Here is a 21,469-nt window from a genome sequence, read left to right on the forward strand (position 1 = left end):
GGTTGGTAAAAAATCGGACTTTGACGAAAGAAAGGTCCATCAATATTCACGAGCCTCACTATGTGACGTCAGGGGATGTTCAGGCGACTAAAACTAGAGGTGGCTATAGAGGGCGCATTTCAAAATGGCCGAAAAGGCAGACGACGGCGCACCAAAATTGTCTGTCATATTTGAAGATTCATGGCGATGCCAGCAGCAGCTGCAAGATTCTGAAAATCCAACCAATTCTAAAACTTACCAGGTGGGTGTCTCTATGTTTAGTTGTTGTTAGATGTGGTGTAAATAAACGAAAAAGTGTTCTTTAACGCTGACAAATAAAATTAAAACTCCACTGTCTGACAGTGAAAGTGTCATATCATGGAGGTAGGATTGGTCATATCATACAATGAAAATGAGTCAACTCAATGACTAGCCCTGGTAGGACGTCAGTCAGTGCCACTGCACTGACGTCCTGGGTGTAAAGTTTCTTTACAATGCGAACACAAGTTTGACTACAATTTTCTTTATTTTTTACCTGATTTGAGAAGCTGAAATTCCGTTCATATATTAATAAAATCATAGTGTCCCTAACTATATTCTCAACGAGTTCACAGCTAGCAAATATATATCCATGGAAGAAATTATATCCGAACTTTGAGTTCCAACTACAAAAGTTCAGACTCCCGAGTTAAGTAGAAATGTTTTTAACAGATTTTTGAAATTTTTTTCGCAATGGTACGGGACCTTTATACCCTGGACTCTGTCGCGTTGCCTGCAACCATGCTGCAACGGAGGCGGGAGGAGTCCAACCTGGGCTACTCAATGACATGACTCGATTGTCGTTGCATAAAAACATGTGTCATCAATTGCGAACACAATACAATGTAAAGTGCACTAAATTGTATTGTAAAGAGAAGGGGGATTTCCGTATCCTGCCCCCACGTATTTACTAATATTTTTGTTTACAATTTGACTTTTAGTAATATATAAAAATAATAATAAGATAGATTTAGACATTTTTTTAAATTAAATTATTTCATAATCAATCATAACGAAGGAAAAAGTGGTGGGCAGATGCGGAATCGTTCTTCAAAATCAAAACTTAGCCCTTCAATACCTTTCCGTTTTAGCGTCTAGTGCTTAGAAATGTAGTATTGCAAGCATGACAAGGTATACGGACGTATCCTGGTGTCATTTGTTTTCAGTAGGAAGATTATCAGAAAAATTTTTCACAATCAAAAACTGACATTGGAGCAACGTCATATGTTTTCACACCTTTCATTGGTTGGTATTTAATTGAATATTCAGAAGCTAGTATTGCGTGCAAAATAAATCAAAAATATTATTCAATTACTACTTAACAAATTTAATGACATTTTTGTCCTAAGGCATTATGGCTACTATATTAGAATCCAGAGATATCATAAGGCATGAAAGTAAAACACCCCACCCCCCTTTATAAAAATCCGTTTTCCCCCATTTCAGACCAGTAATGTTTGGTTTCAGGAGATAAGAAACCAATCTATGATATTTTATCTTTAATGTAGACTTAAGATTTATTACGCTTATCGGAATTTGTTACAGTATGCAGTTAATAAAAAAAAATTAAAAATTGTCATTTTCACTTAAAATGTTTTAATTTTTTCCCCATATTGGCACACCATAGAATCCCAAATAGTAACCACCTCAAGTTGAATGTTGGCATAGTAATGCACTAGTGATTTGTACCGAAAATCAATCATTTTATAAATGTTTGAGCATAACCAACGACAGGAAACTTTATTCTCAGCATGACTAAGCCTGATGAAAATACAGACCATGAGTAAACTGCATAGCTTCTGTCACCGGTGCAGCTTGCACAATCGGGAATCAAAGTTGGGGTTCGAAAACATGAGGGTCGATAACAGATGACGCTACGATAATTAATGTATACAAAGTTTAAGTAGTAGGCTATTATTATTATTGAAGATCCCCATGGCATAAAGGTTTAAGGTGTTATACAATTCATTATTTGCGTTTTAACATTGAAATAAAAATCATAAAGTAGGCTATGATGTTCAAGGTGCAGAAAACTTTCCTTTGTGGTACTTATTAAAGGCAGTGGACACTGTTGGTAATTGTCAAAGACTAGCCTTCACAGTTGGTTTATCTCAACATATGCATAAAATAACAAACCTGTGAAAATTTGAGCTCAATCGGTCGTCGAACTTGCGAGATAATAATGCAATAAAAAAACACCCTTGTCACACGAAGTTGTGTGCGTTTAGATGGTTGATTTCGAGACCTCAAAGTCTAAACCTGAGGTCTCGAAATCAAATTCGTGGAAAATTACTTCTTTCTCAAAAAACTATGGCACTTAAGAGGGAGCTGTTTCTCACAATGTTTAATACCATCAACCTCTCCCCTTTACTCGTCACCAAGAAAGGTTTTATGCTAATAAATATTTTGAGTAATTACCAATAGTGTCCACTGACTTTAAATAAAATTCATTGGTGAATACTCCTTCGAGATATTGATGTGAAAGCGGGATTAATGGTACATAAATCATATCATATTTGTTGGTACTTCTCATCAACAAGGTTTTAGCCAAGTATTGGATTAATAAATGTCCAAATTCGCTGAGTATTTAAAATCTATGTGATCCAAATTGTTCACTTAACAATAAATTTACATGTAAGTGACAGAAAAAACAAGGTGCTCCGTTTTTAAACACACGATGTCTAAAAAAAACACCCAAACACATTTTTTAACGCTGCTTTTTCAATTCTTTTCAGGATGCATTGAATGAATGCATTAACAAGCTAGAGACAGCTACGTTGATGGTCAGTCAACTCAGTCTCTTCAGCTCAAATGAAGACCTGGATGAAATACCAACCACAGATATTAGGTAAGGTTCGACTTTTCGTTCTTCCTTTGATTTATTTTTCTCTGATAACGCCTCCCTGGACTAGTATATAGCCCTGGGCTCATATGCCCTGGAATGCAATGGTGCTCCCATGGCTTTTTTTCAAACACAATATCAACCTCTCCCCTCGCAGTCGCAGGTACCCATTAATACCACTGTGTGAAGAGAAGAAATTATAGTAAAGTATCTTGCTCAAGGACACCATTGCCATGACCAGGATTCGTTCGAACCCACACTCTGATGTCTCAACCACCAGGGGTGGATTGCACCAAGCGGTCTTAAACCAGTCTATGCGATATAGCCGGCTAACTTGAAACGCGCTTAGACAGTCTTTAATTATAGACCGATTGCAATAGCGCAATAACGTACCGTCAGTGACTGCAGAAGTGCTAAGTATAATGGGACATTTGTTTGTATTGCATTACTTTTCGCCGACTTATCTAAGACCGGCTTATTGCAACAGGCTTAATGACTGACTAAGCTAAGACCGTCTAAGACAGATAGCCGGCTATAACTAACTGGTTTTAGACCGCTGACTAAGATCGTTGTATTGCAATCTGCCCAGAACTTGAGTTTGATACCATGACATTCCTAAGGCACCATTACTTTTGTTTATAACCCTGATGCAAAAAGGGACGGTTAAAATATGCACAGTGTACATGTTATGCAAATTGACAAATGGCAACAGATGGAGGTGATTTACTTATTGAAAAATATGTTTATTCTGCAAAGAAAAATAATTGTTCATGTTCATGTAAGTCCATATCAGTCCTGGAATTTCATATTTGAAAGGGCAAGGCCATTTTCATTTTGCAAAGGGTACTTATACTGGAAAATCTTAAAGTCTATGGGAACATTTTGAAAGGGCAGGCCTGATACTTCACGCAGGCAACGAAGGCGATTGCCTCCGTGTCCCCTGGTCATTGCCTTGGTGCCCTTGAAATGCTCCAGTACAAATTTGCAATTTCATCATAGGGTGCCCTTTACCAAGAAAAAAATGCCTTGGTGCCCTTGCCCTTTCAAAAACGAAGCATACAGCCCTGAAAGGGGCACCAAGGCCAAGACCAAAACCAGGGGCAACAGAGGCCATAGCTTCAGTGGCTCCAGGCCTGTGATATTGACCATTTCATTCACAAGGACCTAATGAAAGTATTAAGAATTGTTGAAACAACGGATGTTGTAATTCCAAAGAATACGCATGTGAGCGATTTTTAGATGAAAAAAAGTTTGTATATTTTCCAGGTATTTGCTCTTACCAGCATTGCTAGGCAGTCTTTCCCTGCAGTTAGTGAAAGAGGACAGACTAGCTGTGGTTGAACGTGGTAAGACGTACTACAAAGATTTCCTTGGGAGATGTCGACAGTACGGTGTGACCCAAGAGGTAGGTCCTCCACCTTTCTCATGAATGTACAAACTCAATCTTAAGCCCCTATCAAACTGAACTTCCTCTCACTACGTTCTGAAAAAGTTAACCGAACAGGTTTATGGTGTGAAAACGGAGTTGACGTAGTAGCAACTTTTTCTCATTCTAATTCTAAACTTTATGAATGGGCTCGAACGGGTTTGATCAGAAATGGTGCTCCAGAACTAAGAGCCTGCTCAAAAATTTCTGGCGACCATCCTTGTCCAGACGGAGTGGATGTACTTCAATCAAGAAAGATGTACTACAAACCGAATTGCCGTTCTTGGATCGTACCTACTAGGGAGGTGCTAGACATGATGCTCACAGACTGGGTCCAATTGTAGCACGTTGATCCTGTTTACAGACAGACTCAACTTATTACAAGAACTTAACTAACTAGAGACACTTTATAGATATCTGGTACGATCAACTATACTGTGCACACTCTCTTAGCATGTTCGGAATATAGTTTATGTGACTTCCATTTGAACATATAAATAAGGAATTTATGCAATACAAATAAATAATTCTTTTAGGAGGTACCAGAGGATACCGAGCCCAGGGTTCAGCAGCCGTCTAGAGGTCCACCTGACCTCAGAGCGATGCAAGCCAACAGAGAGGACAAGATACGACGATACAAACAATCCAAAGAGACAGAAGAGAAGTTGAAGGCACTAGGGGCGTGGTCAGAGATCAGACAGAGACCTGAAGATGTACAGGTAAAATTGCATCAATAGAATCCACTGATAATGTGTTATCACACCAGCGCAAGTTGAATACAGAAAAATATAGCACTTCTGCGTCCCATATCCAACAAGGCCGAAGGCTGAGTTATATATGGAACGCAGACGCGCTATGTTATTCGTATTCGAGGAGTGCGCGTGTGATAATGATATTATCTTCAAGCGAACCTCAGGCAACACATGTAACGATCAGCATTTGACACAAACGCGTCAAATATTTTATTACTTTCTTATAAGCTGTGCATTTTGCGTATAGCTTATAAAAGGGCAATACGGAGAGTAAGAAAACACAAGATGCAGGCTGTAATAAATATTGGCTGTGTGATTATCACACTCATTGTTGCTGTGGATCAACCAATCAGAATCGAGGATTCAAGCCTGCTAATAATAAGACAAATATTTACTCATATTGCACAGTTATCAGGAAAACTGATCAAGGCGCATACAGAAAACAACTGAGTGACACAAAAGTCATGTCTAGAACAAGTGAAGAGAACAACTAGTGAAACAAGTGTGACTTTGATTCCCTCTTGGAGATATTCAAAGATGTTGTTTGACGGGTTGTGGTGTTGAACTTTGTGCAGGTTAAGATTGTGATGAAGTGAACATAATATGTACATGTAAATGGTCTACTTAAAGGCAGTGGACACTATTGGTAATTACTCAAAATAATTATTAGCATAAAACCTCATTTGGTAACGAGTATTGGGGAGAGGTTGATAGTATGAAACATTGTGAGAAACAGCTCCCTCTGAAGTGACGTGGTTTTCGAGAAAGAAGTAATTTTCCACGAATTTGATTTCGAGGGGTAAATGTGTACCTGTGAAGGTAGAGATGGTTATTGTGATTGATTTAGCCGAGTAGCGCATATTTGTTGCACAGGCTGTATACTCCCCACCAGGGAGCTGAGATGGTTTAAGGAATGAATTAAATGGCCAGTGACCAGGGGTAATAATGTCGGAAGGGCTTTGAGATGCCATTCGGGTGTGTAAAGCGGGGTATAAAAAACAATTATTATTATTATTCATTATTGCTACAGAGAGAGTACTACATCCTGTGCTTGAAGAAATGGGTAAATACGGCTATGGAAGAATTAGCTGGTATCCAGCAGGAGATTCAGATATTACAACACATGGCTAGCATGAAAGCAAGACAGAAAGAGGGAGCCAGTGCTGAGCCAGAGCCTCCAAGGGGCAAACCAAAGCAGGTACGAGGACCAAAGGAAAAGAGGTTTTAGGTTTTGAATTGTTCCTTTAGGAATGCAGCATTTTCCACCCAGGACTTCCTCAATACCAAACATTACAGATAAAACCATATACACAAGCGCCGGCTTCAAAATATGCTAAGTGTGACCAATACAAGTTTGTTCCTTGCCAATACATATGGAAGCTATGTAGAACAATGGGGTTAAAGTACACAACGTGTTATATTGTCCTTGTTTTTTTTTAGCAAAGCAGATGTGATTTTGAAGACGTACATTTCCTGTCCATTCAACGGGGTAGGAATGAAATTGCACTCATTTAAACAACAAGAGCACAGTTTCATGGCTCTGCTTTACCGTAAGCGAAGGATCGACGCTTATGTCAGCAGGGACTTCCACGCTTATGCCAAGCGTATCTCACAGTTAGCAGGGAATTTCTGCTTGTGCACGTGCCTACTGTGTAACTAGGTATTCTTTGCTCTACACAGCTAGCACAGAAATTTGATGTTTGCCTTGTAAGCAGACAATGGTGATCGCAAGCGCAGAATTTGGCCATAAGCAGAGCCATAACATTGCACCTTCGATATGGAACGACTTACCTTTTCACATTCTTCAAGCTAACTCTTTTCAGATTTTCAAAGGACTTTTAAACACTCATTTGTTTGAATCTTTCTTTTGTAACAATTGTTTTTAGTATATTTTTCATCGTTTTATGTTATGTGTTGCACATAGAGCCTCCTGCATTATGCGTCATATAAATTGTGTTATTATTATTAGGGCCCAATTTCATAAAGCCTGTAAGCTCGAAAAACTTGCTTAGCGCCAACAACTTTTGCTTCAAAGCAAAAATAGATTACCAACCGGAACACCATACAGTTACCATTGCTGCAACTGGTACCCTAATCATTTCTTTGCTTAGCCAAGAAATTTGCTAAGCAGGATTTTCTGCTTAACAGCTAAATGAAATTGGTCCAGGGTCTAGAACTGGTCAGGCTGCATTTTTTTAACGGTATCTACCTTGTATGTTCCACAGCCAATGAAGCCTTTCATTCTTACCAGAGATGCAATACAGGCTCAGGTATTTGGAGCTGGTTATCCTAGTGTACCTACCATGACGTTAGAAGAGTTCTACCAGAAGGAAATAGCCGAGGGAAAGATCCTACCCAACTCCACGTAAGCTGCACTGTGTTTTGCGCATAAGTAAAAAATAACTAATCATGTAGGTTTTGAGGTATGTGAATGGTGAGGTAGCAATGTTTATTCAGTTTTTGGTTTCACACTACATGATGTGTGTATATCTACAAATATGGCCAGGTAGTAGTTAATAAGCAGGACAGTTCTTTTCTGAACTACATTGTAAGTAGTCTTACAATGCGCACATATCCACCTGAACTAACTCTTTTAGTGTTGAGGTCGTACATGTACATGTATGATCTATTTCGTGTATTCTGAAAGCGTTATTAGGCCCCTATCGTACATAAACGATCTATCTTCTGTACTCAAAAAGGGTCGTAAATCGTTTGGCACAACCCATAATATACATGTTATCACGAGAGGGTATTATCACTCAAGATATGCTATTGACTTTGGGATGTACCAAGGCACACAAAAATCTTATTTGATTAATGCTCGTACTGATTGATTTGATAGGAATCCAACTCCAGTCAGTGAGAGGGAAGAAGCAGAGAGGAAAGAACAGGAAAAAGAGGAGGCCATCGATAACGACGACCCAGAAGCACTCACCAAAGCCAGAGAATGGGACGATTGGAAAGACAGTAAGTCATTTGTATTTTGTCTTTTTTGTTTGTCCAGCTATCAATATATAGAGTGAATAATGCATAGAAAGTTAGCACTGATTTGAGAATGACTGTACAACAGCCATACACAAATTCAAGCTTTTGCATAGTTATACATTTTCTGCTTTAAAAGTTCACAGATTATTTGTGCAACAAATATGCGGCTAAGTCAATCACAAGAACCATCTCTGCCCTCACAGGTACCCATCACCCCCTGGGTGGAGAGAAGCAACTGTTGTTAAGTGTCTTGCTCAGGGACACAAGTGTCAAGACCGGGATTCGAACCCACACTCTGCTGAACAGAATCACCAGAGCTTGAATTCGGTGCTCTTTTCTGCTCGGCCATGACACCCCATACTTGCATATCCACCCAGACATACCAATGTCTAGCGTGCACAGACACGCTCCTAATCGAGCTATGATTTGTTACTCCGCACAAAGAGAGACAGATGGTACTGGACTTTATGTTTGTAATGTCCCTTTTTCCGGGGGTTATTTTGTAACCCCTGGTTACAGACTTTTTGCAATTTCATTAATACAAATGCGGCTTACAACATTCGGCCACGACAGCCGATTTAAAAAAACACAATTATTATGAACTGCTCTTCCGATTCTGTGAATTCCTCACCACTCTTTCTTCTCATTGCATCTTTCTTTAGCTCACAAGAGAGGCTGTGGAAACAGAGAGAACAGGAGTTGATGCCCACCAACAAGACAGTCAACCACCAGTAGATGGAGATCAACCTTGGTTATTCAACTCCGCAGAATCCTTCTCACAGGTCGGAAGTTGTATAAAGTTAGACACTGCTTCACGGAAAGGCAACTTCACCTTGCCTCAAAAGCAAAACCCAGGAGAAACTGTCTGGCAGACAACACACTGTGTTTTTAAAGTATTGTGGCACTAAAAAGTTATGTTAAAGACACTGGACACTATTGGTAATTGTCAAAGACCAGTCTTCTCACTAGGTGTATCCCAACATATGCATAAAATAACAAACCTGTGAAAATTTGGGCTCAATTGGTCGTTGAAGTTGCGAGATAAAATGAAAGAAAAAACACTCTTGTCACACGAAGTTGTGTGCGTTTAGATGGTTGATTTCGAGACCTCAAATTCGAGACCTCAAATTCTAAATCTGAGGTCTTGAAATCAAATTAGTGGAAAATCACTTCTTTCTCGAAAACTATGTCACTTCAGAGGGAGCCGTTTCTCACAATGTTTTATACCATCAACCTCTCCCATTTACTCGTCACAAAGGAAGGTTTTATCCCAATAATTATTTTAAGTAATTACCAATAGTGTCCACTGCCTTTAAAAGTAGCCTTTATCAAGGCAGTTGCACTATTCCCGGAAAAGGTTGGGCGATGCCGCGACTTTAGTTTGCCGCCAGCAGAGTGTGGTCCTACCCTCACTGTGTTGCTGTACCGATGTTATGTATTTTATAAACTGTATTTTTTTCTTGTGCTGGCTTTACGGCCGGTGATATACATGTCTCCTGAAATCATGACAACTAAAAAATAATTTGAGTTTTGTTTTGTACGACTTTGATCAGTATGATTCAACGTGTCTTTACATCATTGAAAGACAAAAAAACGACCCATGTACATGTACGATTACAAACTACAATGGATTCTGCAACGGCTGTGTATAGTTGTGTTTAAATGGATACCTTGGTGTTTGGAAAAGCACTCTGAGCAACACCCCAGAGACATCAGTGACGCCAAAAGCATGCCCAAAAATAAAGAACGATACCACTTCCAGAACATATCCTCATCATATCACAGGTTTTTTATTCATATTTGTACCAGCCATTTCTTTTAATCATTCACTGTTCTTCATCTGGAAATGTACACAATATACTTTCATTGCATAATTTCTATCTCTACATAATAAATAAATCAGTTTACTTTTGGTAACGTAATATAAAACAGAAGGAAATTGCTTTTACAGTAATACTTGTTATTGTTAAGTACAGAAATGAGACGCTGTACAAATTTGTGATCAGTATGCGATGAGGTGTTGATTTTATGTAGCTCTGGTGTCTGGTTACCATGGTTACATGCAGTGCTTCTTATAGCGAGCTACCTATCCTTGTAAAACTGCATTTGCAATCCCCTAGGACTTAGGTTAATAATAGTGTCTTAGACCTACATGTATGTACATGTATGTACATGTACCACCCAAGCCCAATTTTCATAAAGCTGTTAAACTGTCTAAGCAAATTATTGTGCAAGCACATGTGTATTCCATACACGATTTTTGAGCCGTATTGTGTGGATCCACATTGGACTTGCGTTGCTGCGTCAGTTATCTGCTTACTGCTCATGAGAAAACGTGCCTCTTGCTTTGCTTAAGCAGTTATTAAAAATAGAATTTATGTTAATGGCTAACCAGTTAGCAGAAAATATCTGTTTACAGGCTTTATGAAATTGTCCCTTGGCCACAAATGGCCGAAATATTTCATTGGCACATGATACATGTAAATTGTACTTTTTTCATTAGTGTATTAGCTTATAACCAAACTACATGTAACTTACAAAAGGTACATTAACCAACCATTTAGTAATCAGAAAGTTCTGATTTCTATGACAATCATCCTGAGATCGTTTGGTCTAAAATGTGGTTAGCACAAACCTTAAAGACTAACTGTGTGTAACAGGTTTGTAAAAAATTTGAGCAGAAAATTGAACTACGTGTAGCTGTGGCAAACTGCTTAGCAACCAAAGGAGCCTACAACTTCCACGCAAAACTAGTTAAGGGTCTGTCATTTTGACCCTAGCAGAGTCTTTCTCAAAGGTTAAGTTTTACCTTCTGATTGAGAAAGACTCTGCTAGTGTCGCAAGGTAAGACTCATGAATTATTTTGTTGTCGTTTTTTTCTTCAGGTTCTTAAAGACAGTGGACACTATTGGTAATTATTCAACATAATTATTAGCATAAAACCTTACATGGTAATGAGTAATGGAGAGAGGTTGATAGTATAAAACGGCTCCCTCTGAAGTAACGTAGTTATCGAGAAAGAAGTAATTTTCCATGAATTTGATTTCGAGACCTCAGATTTAGAATTTAAGGTCACGAAATCAAGCATCTGAAAGCACACAACTTTGTGTGACAAGGGTGTTTTTCTTTCATTATTATCTCACAACTTTGGCGGCCAATTGAGCTCAAATTTTCACAGGTTTGTTATTTTGTGCATATTATGTTGAGAAACACCAAGTGAGAAGACTAGTCTTTGACAATTACCAATAGTGTCCCGTGTCTTTAAAGGCACCCGATACAAGATAAAACTTTTGTTTTCAAAAAATGAATCTGCTCAGTCAAAATCTACAAAAGCGTTCTTTTTCAATCGCCACCTCATATATTCATATTTGATCTTTACCAACTATTTTATTCTATACATGGGTCATGATTTATTGCTGATCATAATTTCTGCCAAATAAGAACCAATATTTCTGTCCCCTACTCCTTTTGCTTTGTCATGATGATTTATTTGCCAATAAAATACATGTTCATGTACACATACTAAAGATGTCTGCGCTTGTGTTTGTCTTAAATCTTAAGTTCAAGTACAGAAAAGACAAACTATCTCTAAGTAGCCATCGAGAGACGGATGCCTGTAGATTGGATGATGTACATTGACTCACATTTTAAAGAGAGCGAACAATGGAATTGTGTTTGAAAGAGTTCATTCATGTTCGTCCTCTTAGTTTACAATAAACCAATTTTATGACTAACCTGTAAAGATGTCTTCAAATTTTGTGGTGAAACCATCAAATTGTGTATGCATAGTCAGGAATTTCATTCATATTCATATTGCGCTAATTTTGATTCTTGTAATAAAAATAAGCAACAGGGGGTTTCCTAAGGTGTTTTTTTCTTGACTCTTGAAAATATTTCAGACCGAAATATTTCTTTTCGGGATTAGTCAGTGCGTTTATAATCTGTAATTGGTGAGCTTTTATTATTGACACTAATTTGTTATTGACACTTATTTGCAAATTCTGCACTTTGTCTTTAAATAAGACCATCAATGAATGTCATTCCACAGAATTTACGTCACAAAAATATGAGATTTTAAGTTTAGTTACTTGAACAATTATTTGCCTATTGGGGGCAAAAAAAGACAAATACATTTTCCAAGGTGTTACATTTCACGTGATCTACTTTACATCACCACAATTGTGAAAACTAGTGTTTGGACCACTAGTGTTTGGACCACTAGTGTTTGGACCACTAGTGTTTGGACCACTAGTGTTTGGACCACTAGTGTTTGGACCACTAGTGTTTGGACCACTAGTGTTTGGACCACTAGTGTTTGGACCACTAGTGTTTGGACCACTAGTGTTTGGACCACTAGTGTTTGGACCACTAGTGTTTGGACTCTTCAGATTTGAAAATAGTATTCATCAAACTCTATAAATGGAGTCAGAAATGGGGAAGAAACCCAAATAAACTGGTAAACAGACCCTGGGACGCCCAATAATTGGTTACTCTATGGTTACTCAAGTGCACTTTCACACTGTTTCCGCCTAGGTCCCAGTTCCATGGGGTTCCATTTGCTCATTTAAAAAATATTGTACACCAGTGTTTTACCGCTTACCCCTACCCCAGAGCAGGGGTGGCTATTGCCAGGCTTTGCCAGTTTGCTGGGGTGGATCAGGGGTAAATTAATCCAAGTGTGAAAAGGCCGATGGTTATTCCCCGAGGTTGCACTAGAGTAGTATGGAAAGGGGTTAAGTTCTATCCCACAGGAAACATTTATCAACTGTTCAAGTTTCTATTGATATTTAACACACATTTTTCTGGATTAAGTACTTCAAACAACTTTAAATCGAGGTCAACTTCCATCCCTTGGTCTGGTTTAGTTTTTAGAGAACAAAGAAACTCATTTCATAGCTTTCCATTTGGTGTAAGCACAACAAAATGGGGATGGGTGGTGGGGGTGAGGTTGCAATTAAACAACCACTTGTCTCAAGTCACAATAATAACTACATCTGGAAATATCAACAATCTTGTTTACAACTTACAGCGAGTCTGGCAGTGGACTTCAAAATCTACAAATCTGTACAAAAAGCACTGCCAGTTAGTTTTTTTGGTCGACTGACCATTGCACAAGATGGTTTTACACTACAGCACCATCTGTTTTTATAAGTCATGTGCTTCCAGTCACATGACACTAGACAATTCATGTGCCAACAGTCACATGACACTCTACGTGTGACAGTCACAGTAACAGCGACAATTCTAGTTGATTATCGCGCAACGTACTTTACACAAATCATGTTATAACCATTAGTTCAAAGTATATATATCACATAGAAGTCAATCTCTGTACAGTCAATAATATTTATAATATATATAATGTTTTTCAGGTGTTTTTTTTCTCACTTTAAGTTTCAAGTAGTCCTGGTAGGATCTACCTCTCATACATTCATTCATTTATTCATTAATTCTAGTGTGAAGCTACAAGGACTCTCAGAAAAGTGAGCTTAATCACTGTACTATCCAAGAACCCTGTGGGGAGAACGAAGACAAAGGAGGAAGATTCAGTTTTAGAAGTGGGAGAGTGTGTTTTAGATTGCGTTTCAAATCAATATGCTCCGGTTAAAATTTCTACAATATTTATATCTCACCGTACAAAGTTTCCAAATCCACTTTTCCTTTTTAACATTTCTAAAAACTACATGTGGTAAATCTGACAAAGCTTGCAACAATGTTCACCTCATTTCAAACTATGTTCAAACTAGCTCTCTGTGAGGCAAATACATTGGTTAGTCCAGTAAGTACAAAATCAAGGCTGGATCAGAGACGTTAATCATCCCCAAAAGGTCTTCGTTTCCGTTTGATTTAAGTGCTGTACGACAAAAAGACCCGTTTCTTAAAAATCCTTACAAGGAATTGTCAGTACTTTCCTGGTACAAAAAAAAACATGTGACATACACACATTGCCTGGTGCTTTAGTGACTAGGGCCAACATCATTTCAGTTTCTAATTAACATTTACTGGAATTTCAAACTTTCTTACAAGTATTTTAAAATATTTTCCTTAACTTACACCCGCTTCAGACAGGAGCGCCAGAGTCAAGCCGACCAAAAAATATTTGGAGTAACTCTAGGTCGACGCGAAAACGGTTGGTTTCAGCATGGAGGAAGGAATAGAAGGAGCTCGAACGAAGGGACTTCAAAAGTCGAACCTGCGGTACCGCAACCGTTTAACGACACCTTGTAATCACCCACATACCTTATACAGACAATGGGCGAACTGGCGTATGTGAGTTTGCGCGTGCGCACTTGGTTCTTCACTCAACCATGGTGTCGTATGTCGTATGGATATAATACAGAAAAACAACTTTTTTGAGACCTGATAAAAATTGTGTACACTTGTGCTCACCAAATCGAAAAACACAATTGAATACCAACCACCCTCGTGTACTAATACCCAAATTTTGAACCACCGCTAGTGAACGGAAAGTCAAAATAAAATGAAAAAAATATGCCATGATGTTTCAGTGAAACACCACAAACAGTAAATGAAAACGTGTAATATTCACAATTCTCGTCTCCAATGATTCAACTTTACACGAAGGCAACGGTGCAGAGCGGCGTTACCGCACGTTCTGTACAAAGAGATCAAATCCTGCTTGTTAATCGGCCGTCCAGCTGGAGGTCTCCAATCTTTTTCCACTGGCTAGACGGGGGCATTGTCAGGGTATTCTTTTGTTACTCTGCAGTTTTGCGGGTCGTTCGAGCTCCTCCTATTCCTTCCTCCATGGTTTCAGACAGGCGAAAAATAAGGTTCAGCTCATGACAAAATCGACGTCTGAACCCAATGTGCTCTTTCATGTACTTAATTCAGAATTTGGTTCGGCACTACTCATGAGCGCCTGTTTCAAATGGTGTTAACCTCAATACAAATTTGATTCCAAATTCCATGTGACTAAAAAAGTGCAAAGAATAAAAATAGGCTTAAAAACAACAGCATCTAAACATGATGCAGTTGTTTCTGTCAATAATTTGCTCCCATCTTGTGTGCTCCTATCCAAGTCTTGCACACATTGGGTCCCATTTAAGTATGCAGATTTAAAAAGTAAAAAATAAATAATCAAAAATGATCAAACACCAACAAGACTTGTACGGTCTTTGGTTCAAGCTCGTTGGATCCTGGTCATGGAATATTTGTCTTAGTTTTGCTATTTTGTCCACACACAAAAAATCCAACTTATTTAAACGGGGCAAAGGATAGTATTAAAATAATTTTTGGCAAGAATTTAAAATGTACAGAGTATCTTTTTCATCGCCAGCCGAACATGAAACAAACTTTTGCATTTGTGGAATAAACAATGGAAACCCTTGCATTGGCCGCTATCCCCTACAATGTAGGTCAACCAATGGACCCTTCCCATGAAATATGCTCATCACATTCACGCATGCGTACAGACCCTGTTGGTAGGCAAACGCCATAGAGTTGTGCACTTAGCAGACGCGCAATCGCGTCTGCGTCACGCACCCATTAGCCATGTACAAAACAGCGCGATGTTCCCTCATTTAGCCAACCAAAACATTAGTGCGCACGCGCTATGTGCAATTTACATATTTCATGGGACGGGTCTATTGAAACATGCTCGCACAAATCTCAGCCAATGATAGGTCTTCATTAACCTCAATGAGGGCGCTATTGGGGTGTTGCAAGGGAATCTACTTCGCTCTAGATAATACCTGACGCATACCTCAGTCCAACTTTGAGATTGTTGAGAACGTGACATGAGTTAGCTTGACTTACAAATAGTGCAGATGAAAAAATAGCCATTAGCGTTACTTATGGGCTTTGGTTGCAGCCAGTCATTATGAAGTGGGCATGGTTACGGCTGATGTATACCACCAACTAACAAGGCCCTATTTCATAGAGCTGTTTACTGCTAAGCAACTTTTTGTAGCAGACAAAAAATGCGCAAGTAAAAGCGCAATTTATAAACAATCTAAAAGATTTGACAGCGAGCGTGCGCGTTCACAATAAGCCTTTTTAAGATATGGCGAACACAATGCTACAAAACTGTAAGGTTTGGGTAAATTTGTCTGTATACACGTAAACCAAACATTACACTCCTATCACATCCGCCATACCTCAAAAAGGCTTACGGGTTTACATTGTCATCTCCTTACAAGAGCGCTAACAATTTAGCCTTTTGCTTTGCTACTTCTGGCTAGCAATGTACTTGAAATAGAAACTGTGCTAAGGGTTGCTCTGTAAGCTTACAGGTGTTAGGAAATCTGCAGTATTTTCAACAGGGGGAGTGCGTGTGTGAACAAAATTCATGTGATGTGTAATAAGTAAAAACAAACTGCTTTTTATGGTTGTTGTTACAATTTTCTGTTGTGTGGTCATTGATGCAAGTACACAACATAAAGGCAGTCAAAACAAGATCAACTGTAATTGTGATGCTAGGGAATCTACAATTGATAGCCCCCTCGTTTGATCAAAAACTACAAGTATTGGGCCTTCGCTCAGCCCTAGACTGGGCCTGTCTTTATCCGCAAGGATAAAGACAGGTCCCTGCTGGCAGATCCAGTGATTCCATTGGACACAATGATATCATATAAACATGCAGTGACATGAGCTTTCCATAGATGCCAAAACAGTACACTGCTGTCACGTCCGCAATAGAATTTGACTGCGTATCTCTATGCGGAATGAATGAGGTCAAAGGTAAAAGTACACGCCTGTTTGGAGACAGGTCTCTGGCGTTGTTCACGAGCCTCTGAGTGTGATGTCAGATGTTCAGGCTAGCTCAGCCCCAGCGATATATCCAGGACCGCTGGGAGGGGCTTATCAGCTTGCACAGATTCTTGTTCTGGAAGTAAGTCATGCGTGCAGTGCGAGTGATGCGAGTCGAGTGTGATGCATGATGGGACTGAGTAATAATAACCAATAGACGTGCTTGATATCTTTGCCCATCCCAGTACCTTTGGATGAGGCAAGGCGCTGGGCCAGTTGAGTGACGCATGACCTGCTAATTAAAAAAACAGGACAAGTTCAAACCGCTTTTAATTTATATGACCAAAATGCACGACACCGTAAGATGAAGAGCTACACGTGAAATAAAGCCGTTTGTACAGACTTGTTGTTCAGTGCCTGAATCTAACGTCCAAACATTACCAGGGCCAAATATCATAGAGCTGCTTAAGCAAAAAATATTGCTTAACCAGCAGGATACCAGTAACAAATTTTACTTGTGACACGGTAGTTCAGCTGGTAACCTTATTCTGGTAAGCGTAATTTTGTTATGCTTAGGTTTTTTTTGTGCTGAAGCAGCTCAATGAAATGGACCCAGATTGTAACTACACGGTATCTGTACAGCAAGTAATAAGCACAATTTCATAGTTTAGTGATGTGACGCTCGCAACTCAGTGGAAGGTGTTCTTGTTTAAAATGAGACATATTTTCTGTAGCTTTCAGCAAAGCAGGGATTCCTCAGCTTTTAATCCGGCTTGTTGACCATCCTCCATACGATATCACAGCCCAGGTGGGCCGCTGTGCACTGCAGGTCTTCCACCATCCACACCCCCATTGACTGATGACCACCGAGTCTACATCCCCACGTCGAGTAACGACAGAGACGAATCATCTTTAGGTAGCCTTCCAGCCAATCAACACAGAGGCCGCAGAACTAAACCTGAGCAGTTGCTATTTAAAACACACACGTACACGTAGTAGACACACTGTTTGTAAAAAAAAAAAAAAAAACTGGACCAAAAAACTTTGTCATATGATGCTTGATTGCATCTTCTCCATGGTGTTTTTGCCGTGAGTCCTCCTGAGCGCGCTGTTGTTTGTGTTCACATCGCCCCCGTCATCCGGGCAGCCATTGGCCAACATGACCTTTACACAATCGTCCGCCCCGATGCTCCGGGCGTAGGCGAGAGCCGTCCTGCCGTCAGCGTCCACTGCCTTCACGTCTCCGTTGTACTGTAAAGAAATGATCACAAATGAGTCAACAGGTTGCAAAGATAAAAATGTACACAGACTAATGCAATTGTTAGGCACATAATTCCCTGCTTCCGCAAGCGCCAATTTTTGCTTTTGGAGCCATGAAGTTGGGCCCTGGGTGATTGAAAGAATGATCTGAACACTCACCCAGACTAAGAGTTGCGCAATGACCACATTACCCATGGCACAGCTGAGATGTAATGCTGACCTGCCGTCTCCGTCACCGTAGTGGTAGTTAACGTCATCTTGACTGGCATGTATTAGTATCAGCATGACGGAGCGTACATCCTCCTTGATCACAGCTTCCATCAGTTGCTATACGGGTTGAAAATCAAGTGCAGGATTAGTAAGCATTCAATTCAGAAGTTTCAGTCTTGTAGATGTTACATGATTACATGGTCTGTCCAAACAGTTTTTGGAATGTGTCTCCCGAATCCCCCCAAAAGCTAGGAAGATTGGGGCAAGACAGGGCATAGCCTTGGTGTAGATTTGAATGGACATTTCAGGGATATTCAATCACAATTTGTCTGTTTTCAAAGGGCAAAATTTTTGGAAATCATAATTAAGTAGTACCAATGCCAGGCCAAAATTGAGAAAATTGCTTTTAAAGAGCATGCAGTTGCATATCGTAAACTTGCACCAAATCCTTTGCACTAAACAAATTTGGTTTTTTAAATATCAGTCAAAAATAGTGACAAATGTTACTAATGGAACTTCAGCATTAATGTCACATCGTCACCATCTTGGAAGTATAACAATAATGAAATGATGGAACGCATGTTCCACTTCAACGATGGCGCCGGGGTGATGTCCACTTCCAGACTATCCTCTGCAAAACCTCATCTTGACCTCCGAGCGAGGGCGTCCTACTGCAGTGGCGTCAAATAAATAAACTAACGCAGATCAATTTAACAGCCTACCTGTCCCAGCGGTCTGTCTGTGAACGGTGGTGGAGCTACAAATTCCTTCTTCTCATATTTTGCCCTGATCCATTTTTCCTTTTCCTCCCTCCCGGATGCCACAGGCGGCCTCGTCTGGTTCCGTAACGACCCCTCCCACACAGTGTTTGTCACCGTGTTGCCTATGGATAGCATGACCGCTGTTAACTCGGGCCTGTTGGTCACAATAACACACACACACAGTTTAAAGGGTCTTTGCATCTTTTGTAGGACAAAAAACACAATGTCCACAGATTTACACTAAACTTACACAGTTTGAAGATAATGATAGTAGAAAGCTTCCACGAAAATATTACGTGCTGAGGTGCTGTAGTTTTTGGTAAATGAGTAAAACAATGTCATGAAAATAATTTCCGTGTCATGAGACGAAAATTATTTTAATCATTTACAAACATATTTTCATGACATTGTTTTACTCATTTCTCAAAAACTACAGCACCTCAGTATAAGTAATATTTGAAGGGAAGCTTTCCACTATCATTAACTTCAAACCCTGTAAGTTTAATGTAAATCTATGGACATTTTGAAAAGGTACCCAAATCCTTTAAAGAGTAGGTACATGTCTGGTGGCATTAAAAACTTACTTGGTTAGAAGTACAGCTGGTATAAAACATTTTGTGGATCAGTTCACTTTGAAGTGTTGTGGTCATGAAAAAATGTTTGTTTTTTATCCACTAATATTTGAATCTGAGAGTCATTACTGACAGTAATGTTACTCAGATTGTGTATTCCAATTACAGATCATTCTTCCTGCATGGACTACTACTTTGGCTTAGTAACTGGATAGGAATACTCACGGCCACTCGTCGAGTTGTAATGAGCGCACTCTTGAGACATGTGAGCCCAGATTTCTGTGGATCCCCGAGCACTCGATGCATATTAGAGCACCCAGGTTGAGACTAGCCCAGTCTGGATCTGTCATAAGATTCAAACATAAAGTGATGAAAACACATGACGCTTAAACATGGCTCGCCAATTTGGTAACGGGACGGCAAGATAAATACTAAAGCTGTTTGGTAACATACATGTACAGGATTGGAGTGTTTGAGGCACATTTATCTGTTAATGGTTACCATGTCATCTCGAAGATGACTTTCAAAGGGCAGTCATAAATAAATAAATAAAAAAATTAAAAAATTAAAAAAATTTACAGATAAACATGTAAACCTATACATAAATATTTAAAAAATAAAACAGAAGGATAGTAGGCCTATATTATGACAAGCATATTACAATGCAAACGATGGCAATAATGCAAATAAGGTAATATATAGTATAACACACCTCTTGCTTGTTCTGTATTCTGGTTGGCTGAAACACGGTCACAAGGGGTGAACTAATTTAGTCTAGTGATCCCGCGCGAGTGTTTTAGTGAAAATAGTGCCTGGTTACAGCGCCCTCTCTTGACTGAAACCGTGAACAGCAACTACAAAACTTCCTTTCTTTTCCAGATTTCTGTTCTTATTTCACATTTAACACCAAGGTTTGTTACAAGACGCATATTGACTGGCATAATTCAGTAACTAGTGTACGTCTATTCCCCCTCGGGCCTGTGAGTGACCAGAAGAGCGTACTATTTCCCTTTTCTAGTCACTCGAAGTCCCTGGGGGAATAGACGTACACTAGTTACCTCATTGCCAGTCAATATGTGTACATACAAATGCAATTGCAACACACTCTCGTTATAAAACAATTACACACATATTGACTGGCATTATTATACAAGCACAACAAAAAGTCATGTACAAAATTCATCAACTCTGACCACTATAAAACTCTACAAAGAAAGCCTTCAACAAAGTTAGAAATATGACATCATTATGAAGGGAGCGTCTCAAAAGTAGGAACGGTTGGAACATTCCACAGGGAATACGACAGCGATCCAATGGGCATATGGCAACGATCCTGTGGGAACACGCAATGATTGATGATTGATCTCGACAAGCACTAACGGGAGTTCGCTGTACACTGACGTAACACAACAAACCAATTGAAACAATACAACCGAGTTGTGAATGTTCCCGTAGGAACGTGAATGTTCCCGTAGGAACATACCGCTGGGAATACAGTATGCTTCCGTTGTTCCCAGAGGATCGCTGACTGGGAAACACTCTGCCGATCCGCGGAGCACACGCGCTATTCCCACTGAGAACAGTGTATAGTGCCCACGGATCGCTCGAGTATTCCCGGCGGAACATTCCCTTGGGCATATAGCCGTTCCGACTTTTGAGACGCTCCCTAATAAACATGTATCACTCAAAGTGACTGATACAGTGTACCATACAAGTTTGATATTAAATCGGGACCACTAATGAAGTGAGCCAGGCATGCACGAATATCAATATATACATTGTATTTGGCTGTTATTGCCCAATACTGCAGTTAGATTCCAGTTACTGCAGTTAAATTCCATTTAAGCATGGTGTCAAACTCAATACAGAGAGCTTGTGGTGTATGATACCTTGCAGTGACACCACAGCCAGCTACTTCAGGGTAATTTCAA

General features: G+C 39.5%; 2 protein-coding genes across 4 annotated transcripts in view; one reads left to right on the top strand and one right to left on the bottom strand.

The window, feature by feature from the left end:
• Positions 1-124: 124 nt before the first annotated feature.
• On the top strand, positions 125-14,539 carry LOC139936931 (immunoglobulin-binding protein 1-like). Its single transcript, XM_071931767.1, has 8 exons — positions 125-241; positions 2,754-2,866; positions 4,127-4,265; positions 4,823-5,005; positions 6,069-6,236; positions 7,264-7,403; positions 7,881-8,005; positions 8,686-14,539. Exons 1-8 carry the CDS (start codon positions 125-127, stop codon positions 8,724-8,726), a joined length of 1,026 nt encoding a protein of 341 aa, XP_071787868.1. The 3' UTR covers positions 8,727-14,539.
• Positions 9,792-21,469, bottom strand: part of LOC139936930 (arf-GAP with GTPase, ANK repeat and PH domain-containing protein 1-like) — a 99,011-nt gene continuing 87,333 nt past the window's right edge. For all 3 annotated transcript variants that reach the window (XM_071931765.1, XM_071931764.1, XM_071931766.1), the window contains exons 14-17: positions 19,764-19,881; positions 18,928-19,120; positions 18,155-18,322; positions 9,792-17,986 (exon numbers count right to left, since the gene is read on the bottom strand). In XM_071931765.1, coding sequence (XP_071787866.1) covers positions 17,783-17,986; positions 18,155-18,322; positions 18,928-19,120; positions 19,764-19,881 — 683 coding nt within the window. In that variant the 3' untranslated portion in view covers positions 9,792-17,782. The remainder of the gene's footprint in view (positions 17,987-18,154; positions 18,323-18,927; positions 19,121-19,763; positions 19,882-21,469) is intronic.

This window comes from Asterias amurensis, chromosome 5 (genome assembly GCF_032118995.1).
Source record: "Asterias amurensis chromosome 5, ASM3211899v1".
In the NCBI taxonomy this organism is placed as follows: domain Eukaryota; kingdom Metazoa; phylum Echinodermata; class Asteroidea; order Forcipulatida; family Asteriidae; genus Asterias; species Asterias amurensis.

Excerpts from the sequence above, each read along its gene's own strand:
- LOC139936931 (XM_071931767.1), top strand. The coding sequence starts at position 125 with ATGGCCGAAAAGGCAGACGACGGCGCACCAAAATTGTCTGTCATATTT. Across the intron at positions 7,404-7,880 it reads AAGATCCTACCCAACTCCAC|GAATCCAACTCCAGTCAGTG; the intron begins GTAAGCTGCACT and ends TTGATTTGATAG. Across the intron at positions 8,006-8,685 it reads ATGGGACGATTGGAAAGACA|CTCACAAGAGAGGCTGTGGA; the intron begins GTAAGTCATTTG and ends ATCTTTCTTTAG.